General features: G+C 45.0%; 1 protein-coding gene across 2 annotated transcripts in view; it reads left to right on the forward strand.

Annotated features, from left to right (window-relative positions):
- Positions 1-10,814: 10,814 nt before the first annotated feature.
- LOC147728409 (uncharacterized) overlaps positions 10,815-13,737 on the forward strand; it is a 98,299-nt gene continuing 95,376 nt past the window's right edge. Inside the window, exon 1 of one of the 2 annotated variants that reach the window (XM_086963281.1) lies at positions 10,815-10,956. In XM_086963281.1, the coding sequence (XP_086819407.1) occupies positions 10,847-10,956 (110 nt within the window). In that variant the 5' untranslated portion in view covers positions 10,815-10,846. The remainder of the gene's footprint in view (positions 10,957-13,737) is intronic. The other variant, XM_086963282.1, reaches the window with a different exon arrangement.

A 13,737-nucleotide genomic window follows, 5' to 3' on the forward strand; every position in this document is an offset into this window, starting at 1 on the left:
AGACTGCACGTGGGTCTCGCAATGACCGACCCGTAGACATTCTTTTACAAGGCCGCTCCTGTGGGTGGCACAACACGTGCTGCAAGCCCACGAGCGGCATTTGTATTTACAAGCCCCGGCACTCCTGGTGCACTAGACTAGGGACTGACAGTAAACCAAATAAGCCAAACATGGATACAATAGATACATCATTTTAACATAGGGAGCACTTGCGCTATGGCACTGATCAGCAGTGACACGGCGCCCAAAGCATATACCAGCAAAACATCGTAAAACAGTAGAGGCAACCAGAAAAATGGAGGAGAGACTCAAGCCAATGATGTCAGGTCTAACAGTTACACTGGAGAGAGGAAGAGCCAAGCTCCCTTCGGACAATTCAAAGGGTGCTCTTTGTTACGAGAAAGGGGTCTGGGCACATCTCAAAACGGAGATGGGACTGACAAGAGAATCTAAAAGAGTTGGGCTGAGGCCTGGGGCTAACCTTTTGATACACATATCACTCTGGCTGACATCCATGTGTGAACTTCTAGTTACTCCTAATCACTCCTAGTCACTCCTAGTCACTACCATGCCCTGTATTGTGGGGCTATCAGCTTCAGAGTCGCTCTGTCTGTGGTAGACTGCCTTCTGGAGAAGAGGGGTCAGAAGAGTGGGAACTTGAAAAAGAAACAGGCTCCCAAAATAATCTTGAAAGACTGATTACTCGCCGTATTACCAGATCCATTATATCAAATGGAACATAATGGAACTTGTAATAAAGTGGATTGGATATCTGTCACATTTGTGATGAAGTAACTTGTGCGCCAAACTCGCAATCAGGCTCTAAGTGTCTGGAAATTGTCTATAAGAAGAGCAGCTTGAGACCCCAAAAATTGTCAACTGATAAGCAGCCAGGTGAGCAAGGAGAAGAAGACTTCTGGCTATGACCAGGTGGTCAATACCTGCTAGTCTTCCAGCTGGGTGAGAGGACATCACCAGGGAATCCAAGGCCACCAGCCCTGGAGCCTGGATCAGCAGTGCCTGCCAGTTTGCAAAGACCAGTGTCCCCTGTGAGGAAGAAGAGAGCCTTGGAGGGAGCGAGGTTCAGTGAAGAATCCTGCCCAGTGAATTCTCTTAGTGAGGTGTGATAAGATGACTGCTGCACTGATCTGCTTGTTGCCCATATGCAGGGAAAGTTGGTGACTCTCGTATTCAAGAGGAGGGCCATAGTAATGTTAGCCATGATCATTGCTGTGATGAATAGGTAATTGCCCAAGTTCAGTGAGGATTCAGTGACCCCTTATGTCAGTAGGGGCTGCGTTAAAGACATTGCCATATGAAGTGGGCCGTCTCCAGTCTGCAGTGGAAAGTCAGCAACCCTGTATGCCAGGAGGGGCTGCTTTGAAAAGAGATTGCAGTGCTGAGAGAGCTGTAGACCTTGCATGGTGGTAAGCTGGTGGCCTTGTATGCCAGGAGGGGGTGCCATACAGAAATCTACTCTGCCAGTAGGGTCGGAGCCCATGTGCAGAAATTGTGACCCTGTAAGCCAGAAGGGGCCATTTGGCCAAAGCAAGAAGTATGACCTGGTTTGGATCTTCAACGGAGGAGGGAGGCCATTGTGGGAATCCCTACAGACCTGCACTGTGAATGAGCACCGGTGTTGGGACCTTCACACTGCTTCCCCTCCCCCACTCACCTTGGGAAAGACCCAAGAAATTACCCAGCTAGGAGGAGGCACAAAGAAGCTCCAGTTGCAGTGGCTGTGCAACTGTGTGTCAGAAACCTGAGGACCACTGAGCACAGCTCGCTTGGGGTGCATGCAGAGATCTTGCTAGATACAGCCGCTGCAGCTCCTGTGACACAGAGGGTGTGCGCTCAGAGGCTTCAGTCACTCCAATCCTGCAGGTGCGTGTAAGACTGATTTGGAGCCAGTCAGCTCTGGTGGAACTTGCCTGCCATATGGTGCTTTGGAGCTGGAACACTTTTGACTTCAAATACAGAGTCAGAGTGGGACTCCTGAGACTTAGACTTCTAGTGAAGCTTCACCTGAATGTCGCCTATAGTGAATGGGGGAATAACCACTATCACTAGAGCAAGGAGGGAGTGGGACTTAGAAACCAGCCTAAAGAAACACTGTGGAATTTGTTTGTGAATGTTGTATTTTCCTTTGTGTTGATAGCAGGAAAATAAAATACTTATTTTTCATAAAAGCAAGTATATGGCGGAACAATCCTTTATTGCTGCTATGCATATTTTGAGTTGTGAGCCGGTTTTCACTCCCTGTATTCAACCCCCCCCCCTCCCCTGAAGCCATGGGCTGTTCGACTTGCACTACTACAAGGCAAGTGCTGATGGGGTACTAGGCCCACTTGCTCAGTACACATAGTAGGTCGGGCTCTGGGACATCAGGAGTAAAAGACCTCAGCCACCACAGCTCGGCTCAGTAGCTCTTGCTTGCCTTGTGATCCTCTGAACATGGGTTCTTACGTGTTTTTTCTATTGGTGTTTTCTTGACATTTCAGTTTTTCACAAGTACACTAGACTGGAAAATGACAGAATTATATGAACATGATGTTACACTTTTCCATGCCACCGTGGTACAGCATCCCTTGATGTTTTGCACCACCCAAATATGTTGATCGCATATTAAGGGACATGTAGAAAAACTGGTCACAGTTTTAGAAGGCTCCTATTTCACATGTTAACATTTTGGTGATTTCTTTTTTATTTTAAAGTGTTTTTAAGACATAGCATGCTGATGACGAGCTGAGCTCGTCATGCAGAACGGTGGCCATGTGCTGGTGACGAGCTGAGCTTGTCATGGCCTCTGCAGAACGCCCAAGCGGGGATAATTACCCCGCTGTGCTGGGTGTTCCATTGAGCGGGCGTGGCCATGACGAGCTCATCTCATCATCAGCACACGGCCACCGTGCTGCATGACGAGCCAAGCTCATCATCAGCACCGCGGCGCCACGCGTGGTCCCCCTCCCCCCTGCGCCGCGGAGGAATTAGCCCCGCGGCGATGGGGTTAAATACCTTGATTAGGTCCAGTCAGGGCCTCATGTACTGCACCTCTTCTGTTGACTTTAGAGAAAGCTCCAGTAACAACTGAAGGTACTGCACCTTTTCTACTCATCTTATTTTTTTGCACTCAAATTTTATTAAGTTTATGAGGTTTCACAACACATGGTATTACACATCCCATCAACTTTTTTCAATAGATGATCATAGTAGTCCATACTCATTATGATTATCGAAAGTCCTGCTGTAGGAGAGTAGGATCTGCTTACTATGGTTACCCCCACTTTTTGCTGCTGTTTCACTGTTTTTCGACTCTAGTCTGGCTGGGTCCCTGCTAACCAGGACCCCAGCCTAGCTGCTTCCTCTCTAAATTGATTGCATGTATATTAGGTACACTCCACATTGATTACTGGGTTACCCTTGTGAGTCCCTGGTATATGGAACCTTAGGTACTAAGGGCATAGGTACCCCAGAGGCCTACCAGGGGCTGAAGCATGTATTATGCCTCCCTTGGGAAGCCTTCCAAAATGGCACCACAGGTCTGCTACTGCAGCCTGGATAATCTGGTGCATGCACCCCTTACTGAGATATAGGTTACCTATATCTACCTTATATCACTGACACTTATAAACCTATAAGTCACTCCTATGGCAGGCCTTGACAATCCTGAAGGCAGAGTGCTTGGCTTTATGTGATAGGGTGCCCATGCATGAGCAGGACCCCTCTGCACCTTTCGGAATCACTTCTCTGTAGCTGTTCTGTGATGCAGCCAGACCATATACTCTTAAGTGCATTATAACCTTGCGGTTAATGCTAACTTTGGAATGGCTGCATGGAAACATGTTGTGTTTGGTGTCAAACACTTTGGACTCCTACCCCCCCCCCCCACCAGTTCTGGTTGCGGGGGTAGAATTACACCCTTCTAGAGGGAGAAGACATGTACAAACTTAACTCAGCGGTAATAGTTTAAAAGAACCCCAGCATCACAAAATAGATACTGCAGCCACAGACACAAGTCTGACCTCCTGCTGCTGGACAAAACTCTGGCAGGGGAGGCCTGGACAATAGGTTTCCTGTCACACGGAGGTGTTACCACCTCTCAGACAGGCTTTAGTGTATTGGGGCTGGGTGAGTGCATTCAGAGAATGCTTTTCAGACAGTGCTGGGAGCACACTTGGTGTCCCTGTGCATACCCCAGTTCAAACCGATTGCAGGGGCACTCAGTCCCTGCTCTGGTGCGAAACAAGACAAAGGGAAAGGAGCCTAAACACCCCCACCCTGGATCCTCTCATAGTTGGAACCCTAGAGTAAGTCCAACCCCTAAACTTAGTATAAGTATAAGAACCCAGTCCTTAGGATTTCAGATTACCCTGGACGAAACTCTGAAACATATATCCTGGAACTTCAACATTCTATTTCGACTAGAAGACGGAAAAATCTCCCTTGGGTTAAGGAGTGACTCCCCTGTTCAAACAGGCACCAAAGATGCATCTTGCCGGTCTGCATTTCTGAGGCTCCCGCCGGATCCCAAAGGACTTGCAACACAGGACCCAGACTTTCAGACTTCTCCGAGACTGACAGGAGATCCCAGCAAATCAGAGACCCGCAGGCCTCACGAGTGATGTGGAACTGGAACCCCTGGACACTGTGCACATTTGCAAGTGCATCAACTTCCTGAGCTTTCCCTAAGTTCTGCATTTGGCTACTTGTAGTCCAAGCCCCAAGCATCATTTGCACTGAAGATTGTGGGCCTACACTTCACGAGTGTTCCGTGGGCCACTTCTAGCATTTCCTCTTGAGGCTCCTTTGTGATCCCTGGTCCGTCAACTGGTGGGTCTCCACAAAGGTAACTCTTCTGTTTCTTGGGCTTTCCTGGTTGCTCCAGATGTGCCCCGACTCCCCTCGAAAGGGTGAGTCCCTCAGAACCTGCTGGTCTGCACCAAAGCCAATCTTTACTTTCTGCGTGGGTTGTTGTTGCCAATGTTTCTTGGGTTCAGTTAGGAAACCGACACCGCAGTACTCAACATCCTTTGTGTGGCTGCTTGAATCCAGCTCCTGGTTGTCCTTGATGCCTCCTGGTCCTCGTGGCTTAAGAGTCAAGCTTTACCTTCTTCACCTGAACTCACTTGACATTGGTTGGCATCTTCTCCTCGCCTTCCTGGTCACTGGCTAGTGACCCAGACTCTGTCCCCTCTGCTTTCAGGTTCTTCAGATCTTCGATCCACCCTTGGCTCCATCCGGACACTTTCGACTTGGTCGCCAGAAGCACTTTGCAGCAGATCGCCATTGAAAACTACGACGAAACTCGACACCAAAAGACACCTATGCACCCGGCTTCCCTGCGTGAGGTAACTCGAGTACTCCGGTGCTCCCGAGGGTATTGACTCTAGAACTGGCTAGTTCTAAAGGGGTTTGCTCCAAGTCATCTTCTAACTGTCTTTTATCTGTAATTTTCCAACTGCGACTTTCCCCATAGAAGGTAATGGTGATTCGCGGTTGTGTTTAGACACTGCACGCATCCCCCGTGGGTCCCCTGTGTCACTACCTTGGGTGGTTCCTGGATGGCCCTAGTGGTTCTAAAGGCTCTATGCCTTGTATCTATGTCAGTCGTGGTTCTTATACCACTTTCTTAGTATATGGTTTGTGACGCCCCTAGGGCTAATCATATATTGTGCTAATTTACTGTGTGCTAAATAAGTTTACTTTAAGTACTTTTGCCTCTAGCCTCATAAAGAGACTAGAGGGATGTGTTTAGAATAAATACATATATTTTATATATACACCTGGTGTGGTTCTCCTTTCATGTGGTCATTCATGAGATTATAGACTGGTAAAACAAGCTGCTTTACATTCCTTCAAGACTTAGCCTGAAGGCTGCTCTCCACAGCTACCAGTAGGATAGCTTTCTATATAGGTTGTCTTTAAACCTACCATCAATAAGGGTCCTTTGGACTGGTGCAAGGTGCCCACTAGAATAGTGGACAGCATATGCCAGGCCAACTTCTCACACCGGCCGTCCGTCCTTCGATAACACACTCATCAGCACATCCAGTTCTGGGCAAAAGGCCCGATATGCGGTCCTGTGTCTGTCTGCCTGCAAGCCATTGTATGTACCAATGCAGCTGCTCTGCCAAATAATGAGTCTCAAAGTCTGGGACTGACAGGTCCATGTCAAGCGTCATGCATTTTAATGTCGAAAATGCCATCTCTTTTGGCCTGGCACCCAGATAAATGCTGTGATCAGGGAGTCAACTTATCAAATCGCGCTCTAGGGATCCACATGGGCCTTTCACTGATCTTAGCTGTGAGTAACAAAACCTCATTTTTAAAAGGGAAATATAATTATTTTCTACTTTGATAAGCCAAACCTCTAACTCCGCTCTTCAACATACTCCTCTCCCTTCCTCAGTTAATTTACAGGGAATATATATTTGTATATGATTTATTTTAAAATGTACCTTGGGAGGTCTTCCAGGTTCTATTGAAGCACCTTTCTGCTCACTTTAGAGGGACCTTTAGTATTGACCTGAGATATTACCCCAGTTCTGGTGACTTTAGAGAGATCTAATAACAATCAAAAGCACTTCTCTCCTCCTGCTGACATCAGAAGGACTTCTATTAACGTCCTTAGGTACCATACCATTTCTTATCAACTAGAAGAACATTTGGTAGTGTCATAAGCAGGAAGGGGCAGCTAGGAACATCACTGTTGTGGAAGTATGTGAAGGGCTTCCATATCATCATCATAAGTACTGCCATTTATATATGAAATAGCTTATTGTTATGTGAACAACGTTTTTTTTCATGTGCTGGGAGATGAAGCAAATGTGCCCATGTAGTCAAGTCTTCTAAATAATGGTGCAAATCCGGTCTGACACTCAGACGTCTGCATGCCGATCTGAACACGCTTTAAAATGTTGAGTGTATAAGGGATGGACCCCGGATTACTGATTTATTGGCCACATTCAAACATGAACTAATGATTGTGAAGTAATAGGGTAAATGTAAATATGCAATTGGGAGAAATTCATGATCTTGCAAATTTGAGCATGTGTTAAGGATTATTAAGTAACAGGGCACATCTTAACATACATAATTGTGTTAATGGTAATTCTTAGCCCATGTGGGTAATCTTGGCATGATTGTGCCCACTTTTGTTGTAACGCTGGCTCTGGCATGATGCTGGTAAATCTGGGATATTATAAACATACTATTATAACTGCTGCCTGAGGCCTGAGCCTGTACGAATGTTGAAACCTATATGCATATATTTATGCACGCACTGATTATTTCATTAATGTACTCATCAATTCGTCCATCCATCAATGCACCCACTTATTCAACTATTCATCTACCCCTATGAACTCTTCTACATTTACACATACACTTACTCATGTATTCATTCCCTCACTCACAACCACTGGTTTATTATCACTTTCACCAATTCACCCTTCCACCTGACCACATACGGAAACTTTCCAACCAGTGAAGAATAATTTTTAAATTAAAAAACAGCGAGTCCTGCTGACAGTGGTTAGGTGTGGTGCAGCGGCCAGGACATCTGATTTTGTAGCACAGGTCTCACGGGTTCGATCCCCGACTCCGGTGGCAGCTGCACAATGTGACTTTGGGCAATAGCCCACTTAATTTCCACAACGGTCTCCAGCGCCTTGAGATCCGTAAGGGTGAGTAGTTGGCACTTTACAAATATGGATTTACATTTACTCGGCCAATCCTTATTTCAACATGTTATTGGAAGAACACCCCTCTTTTAGCCTCCTTGGAGGAACTTTGAATCTCAGAGGAAGCTGAAATGCTGACTTTGTCCCACTCGCGGTGCAATGAGAGGCAGGTACTTACACCTCACCACTTCAGACATCACCAGCTGCCACTGTGCACAAGTGACAATGATTAGGCCCTTCTGTGTAGACTCCAGTCCGCACACGCATCCCTTCTAGCCAGCGGCCAAGGCTGGACTGGCAGTAGTGGACACTGGGAAACCCCCTGATAGTTTGGAGTGTACGGGTTTATCTTTGGGCCGGATAGGCGGAGGGATCTCCGGCCCAACCAGCCCCATCATGATAGCACCCCTGACGGTGCAGCATACATAACCCTAAGGGCACATCAATTATTTGCTGCTGCAAAAAAACATGCTACTCAGGAATACTTCATGAGTTTATCTTTAGAGTTGCTTATTAAATAGCATTTTTTTTGGCCCATTATTCTGGACAATTATGCTGTAAAAGTAATCCGTTGGTCCAATTACAAAAATATCGGGACTTATTTAAAAGCCCCTTGCGCCGCTGGTGCGTCACTTTTAACAGGGGAAAAAGTGGCGGCGCAAGGAGCTAGTAAATAGGTTCAGTCGTGGAAGGTGAGCCCTCCCAAGCCCGTGGAAGGGGCTGTGCGTGTTGCTTTTGTACGTGAAATACGGGGCTGGAATAAAATATTTTCCAGACCAGTTTTTAGATTCTAGTCCAATCCTGCCAGCTGTCCATGATTTTGTCACCCGCGTGTGGGAACTGAGTTTAGCGCCCGAGGCCAGCGCTGTGATTGGCTCACGCACTTGCAGGATGTGAGGTGAGTGTGCTCGTGAAGTATGCACCCCTGCAGGGCACGCGGGGGTATGCATGCAGCGGAGACGCCACTGAGGTTACATAACTAGACCAGACTTGCATAGGCGCTGAATCGGTATGTGTTTGTGTATATCGTGCAGCAGTTAATACAAAATACCTTATACAGCTTTAAAAAGCTGTGCCAAGTCATCTGCGTAGTCGAGAGTTGTTTTGAGGACTTCCACTGTGCTATCTCAGGAAGAAGAAAAGGTGCCACGGAGAGCTGAATTCTCCCACATGTAAGTACCTTTTTGTAATTTATACATTAAACACTAGGAGTTAAATGCTGTTAGAAGATTTTACGCATGGGTAGTAGAATGGAGTCTACAGTGTCATGGCAAAGGACGGGTATCATCTGCGAGCAAACGTTCCCCATCTCGGTCCAAAAGTCTCTATGAATGGTTACGTCTCGGTTGGACGCTGTCTCTCTAATTACACTGTTTGTTTCTCCCTCTCTCTCTGTCTAGTCCTGTCTCTCCAGCTGTCTCGCTGCTTTAGGGCATCTTTCTTTCTCCATCTCTATGGGTCCGATCCACAAAAGCATTTATGAGTATGGGAATTAGTCCCACAGGAGTACACTCTTACGCACTCTTACACGTCTTTGTGAATTGATAATTATCGGATGCATTAAATAACCCAACATTCCTTAAATTCCGACAGGTCGAATCTGCCAAAATGTAACATACGGTATTTACTGTATCATGCAGATTTTGGTGCGTAAAACATCATATTCTGCATGTTATTCCTTTTAAACCCATGATAGGTGTTATTTATCACAACCGATAAATAACATACTCCATTGTATCATTATCTATCGGGCCATAAATAACGCCTCAACTCGTAATCAGGTCCTCTACTAATTGTATACGATTATCCACACTAGTTGTATATGAATAGCCATTGAATATTAACATTTTACTCCCATTTTAGATGTTTACGGGCCAATTCAAAAAGGCATGAGAGAGTAATAAAGCAGTGCTGCAGGAGTGATGCTTAACTTCCTCCAAAATGTCTTTGTGAATCGCCCCCTATCTCTTTTGGTCTGCTGTCTGTGTCCCTTCATTATTCTGTCAGCCTGTCAACTTTCCAGCTTTCAACCCCCTCTTGCTTCAGCCTTCTTACTTTGATCTTTCCGCGGTCTCACCCCCTCTTTCTCACCTCTTTATCTCATCCCTTCCTCTCTCTGCACTCACCACCCCATCCGAATATCTTGATGTCATAGGTTTCATTACTAAAACGTGAGTCACAGGAGCATTTATAGTTTACAAAACTGACAGCTTTTGCTACAGCTTTTGATGTTAAACGTATATATTTCCATTGAGCATTGAAGCAAGAATTTCTGAATTCTCTATAATAAAATAAGCCGTTGACGGTTTGTGTCAAATATGACCCTTGTTTTTATCAAATGTTGCTCTTTTGTCATTTTCTTTTTGAATGGGTGATTAATTTCTAATGTGAGTTCAGTTACAATGAAGGGGTTTACAATTGGGTTTAGAACATCAGGAGGATGTAAGTGAAGTGGAATGTAAACGTTCATTTTGATCAATTATGAGGAATGAAATACATCTTTCTATATTGCATTTCAAAAGGTGCACTTAAAATTGTAAATTGATACTTGTATAGCGCACTACTCACCCGCAAGGGTCTCAAGGCGCTTGTACGAATACCGCTGTGGAACCCATCCTGGCTTTCCCTGTGAGGCTTCCACTCCTGGGCACCCCCAAGGTGGAGGCCAGGCAGCCTTAGCGTTGTGGGGGCCCTTGTGGAGATTAAGCAAGCTATTGCCCAGAGTTGCAGAAGCTTGCCCAGAGTTGCAGAGTGGGACTCCATGATTGGAATAGGCACCGAGGCGAGAAACCGAGGCGAGAATGATCAGGTCCGTGGAATTTTGAGCCCAAGACCCGCCAAGGCGGGGAATTAAACCCTGGTCCCGGCTAGACCTCTGCATCAAGGTCTGCCGTTCTAATCATTGAGCCACACTTCTCCACCTTACTGCATTAAAAAGTGTCTGATGTGAATTTCAGAAATATGATTGGGGTTGAGAATCCTGCTAAGTTCTCCAATGAATTTTCACGTTGAACTTTGGTTGAGTTCACCCGTGCCCAGTTTTGAAGTAAATAAATGACTCTGACGCACTCGAATGCTTTTGAAACTCAACAGTGACTGCACGTGGTCCAAGATGGCCGCCATGTAACTTAGTTTGTCCTGGCTATTTTGTTAAGGAAGATCGTATGAGGAACCATCATCATGATGCACAGATCCTTCCGCTCTCTTGGGAGACAGGAGACAGAGAAGATAAAAGTTCTCACAGAAAGATGCAGCCGCCTGGAAAAGGAAAAAGGTACTGAATATGGAATGTTGTTATCTTATGTGTTCTGCAAAATATACGAACGCACAAAGGAAACTTTAGGATATTTAGGCGAAAACAGCATGAAGACTCCATGAGGTTGACAAATGGTATCTTATTATTAAGGCAATCGTTTTTCTCTGCCCCATTCACGTCACGGACTGATATGGACCTAACAAGTTTAACTAGCACCCATCCCCTCCATAGACTATTCAACGCTCCATGTGTTTCTTTCTACTTCCATCAACATCTCAGAATTCAATACCATTAGCTGTTTCCAGACCTACACCCTTCTAGACAGGTTTACAATTTTAACCCCCTTTATTCTCACAGATCTATGATCCCTTCTTCTACTTAGACTTACCAGTCCCTCCGAGAGCCAAACCGAAGCCCTCCTGTATCTGCAAAGTTATCTGTATTGCAGCTCCACTACTACTTAACCAAAACGTAGCTAACTCTAATTATTATGGCTCTTTAGCCCCCCCAAAAACCTCTCTTCATGCTGCTATTCTTGCCATTGCCTCCCTCCCTAAAAACTGCTCCACAACTGTCATAACAGGCATTAGGGACATTTCCGTTCCCAGGTGCAAAAGGTGCGCCCCATTCAGTCTCAACAAAGATGGGTGTTTGCAGGCAACATTCTCATGGTCCACCCACACAAAGTCATTCAATGTGCAAACTCCAGTCACCTCCTAAGGAGATCGCATGGTTGGATGATTCTGAGTACTTATTCCTATCTGGGGGCACAGAAATATCTAGCTTTGGGTTTTGCCAAACATACCAACATTTTATTTGTGAAATACAGACTAGGCTTGTTGCCATGCACAAAGCACGTTCCACATTGGCTGAAAATCCAATCTGATTCCAACTGCCGCTTATGTGGGACAATGCAAGAAGATATGCTGCATCTCCTCTGCACATGTAAAGAACTAACAGAGGGAAGGAGACCGTTTCTAAAACCACTTTTTAACCAGAGAGGCATTCGCACACGGAGACAAGCTGTGTTGGCATGTTTTGCACCTGAGAACACACAGCTTAACTGTTGCTTTGTAAAAATTTTAAGACAAGTGAAGAAAATGCCAAAGTCTGAATTACCACACAGCAGATAGGGAAAAGGACAAACGCTGCTATAATAATTGCTTGTTTTTTTAATGCACTGTAAATAGCATTTAGTTATAATGTCTTTTAACTGGTTTTAATCTGCAATGAGATATTTTGTAGCAACGGTTTTAAGTAACTGTGCTAAATAAAATAAACTTGAAACTTGAAACAGTCACCTCCTTGCTGACCTCTTTGCATATCCTACTTATGACTGCAGGTTTCCCTGCTCTCTCCAATACTCTAAGAGGAAGCATTTGTGTCCTAATAATTTCCCTCCCAGGTGTCCCTTTTTGCTGCTCCAATAAGCTCTTTTCTAACTGTTTTGAGTTTTAACTTGTCACCTGTTCTCGATTGTTGGTTCCCAGGTATCAAAACAATTTAAGGTCATAGTCTTTTCTGGCCCTGATCAATAAGTATGGGCAAAGAATGGAACCATCACTTACCCTCCTGGCCTGAGCACTGACCTCCCGTCTTGACACATGACTCACCCACATGACTCACCTACATACCTTCCATATTTCTTTATCTTTGCATGTATACCAGACCTTATAGCAACAGAATAGCTTCAAGGCGAGGTTTATATTATAGCCTTAGAGCACTTCGTAACGGGCACTACCGTCCAATAAGGGCCCTCTCCAGCGTTAAAGACACCTTTAAGAAGGGAGCCGGCCTTTAATGTTTAATAGAGCCGAGTACAGAGGGCTCTAAAGCTAAGAGAACATTCCACCCCTACAGGGAACAATGTTTTAATTTGTAAAAGAAATGCCTCATGGAGCGCGAGGGGGTTGAAATCCCTTGGGCTCTGTGATGTCTTTGTTAAATATTGAAATGTTGATTTTCTGAGCTTCTACTGGCCATTAGAAGCATGGAGCACTCCATTGTTTTCAATTAAGTGCTAACAATTCCAATATTCTAATAAAGTTTTACTAGGTCGACCTTCTTGGCCCTGAATGATGACACTAAGACTAAATTGATCCTTGCCATCTATTCTCCTGTGTTGTCCTTTTTGTATGTCCTAATGCAATGTTTAAGAAGCAGGATCATGTTTACACTAAACAGCTGATCTTGAGACAAGTTTCTGCTGCTCTTATTCTGAGCAGGTTTGGGTTCTGAATGGTGCCAACACTCATTGCAGAGCAGTCCTGGTATCTGTTCTACATCACAGGAAAACAAACTTCTCTACTCCCTTCATGTTTCTGTACTTCTCAGGTTCCCTCAGTGGGCACAGTGCCAAATACCAAGGCTTACGAAGCTCATCCTACTTACCATTAAGCTTTGCTTTTTTTCCATTTATATTCTGATCAAATCATACATCTTTTTTTTTACATTCTTTTTATGAACATATGCTCAGCAAGTAATACAATCGGGAGACAGTTACATCGAATTACAGTATTTCTGGTTCTCATGTCATCAATGGTACATAAATCATTACAATAGCAACTCATTCCATGACTCAACTTACACCCCACTGCTTCCCTCATAGGCCTCTGTAGGTCTGCCAGGCTCCCCATATCTTCTCCCACAAACCATACATCAGCAAAAGTAAAAAGAAAAAAGCTATACATTTCCCTTAGAGAGAGTAAGAATCCTGTAAACCGCGTCATCCAAAAAGCGCTTGCCAATTTCATAAAATATATTTTCTACACGTCTGGGAAATTTTTAAGTTCAGAGTAA

This window comes from Lissotriton vulgaris, chromosome 3_1, assembly GCF_964263255.1.
Source record: "Lissotriton vulgaris chromosome 3_1, aLisVul1.2, whole genome shotgun sequence".
NCBI lineage: Eukaryota > Metazoa > Chordata > Amphibia > Caudata > Salamandridae > Lissotriton > Lissotriton vulgaris.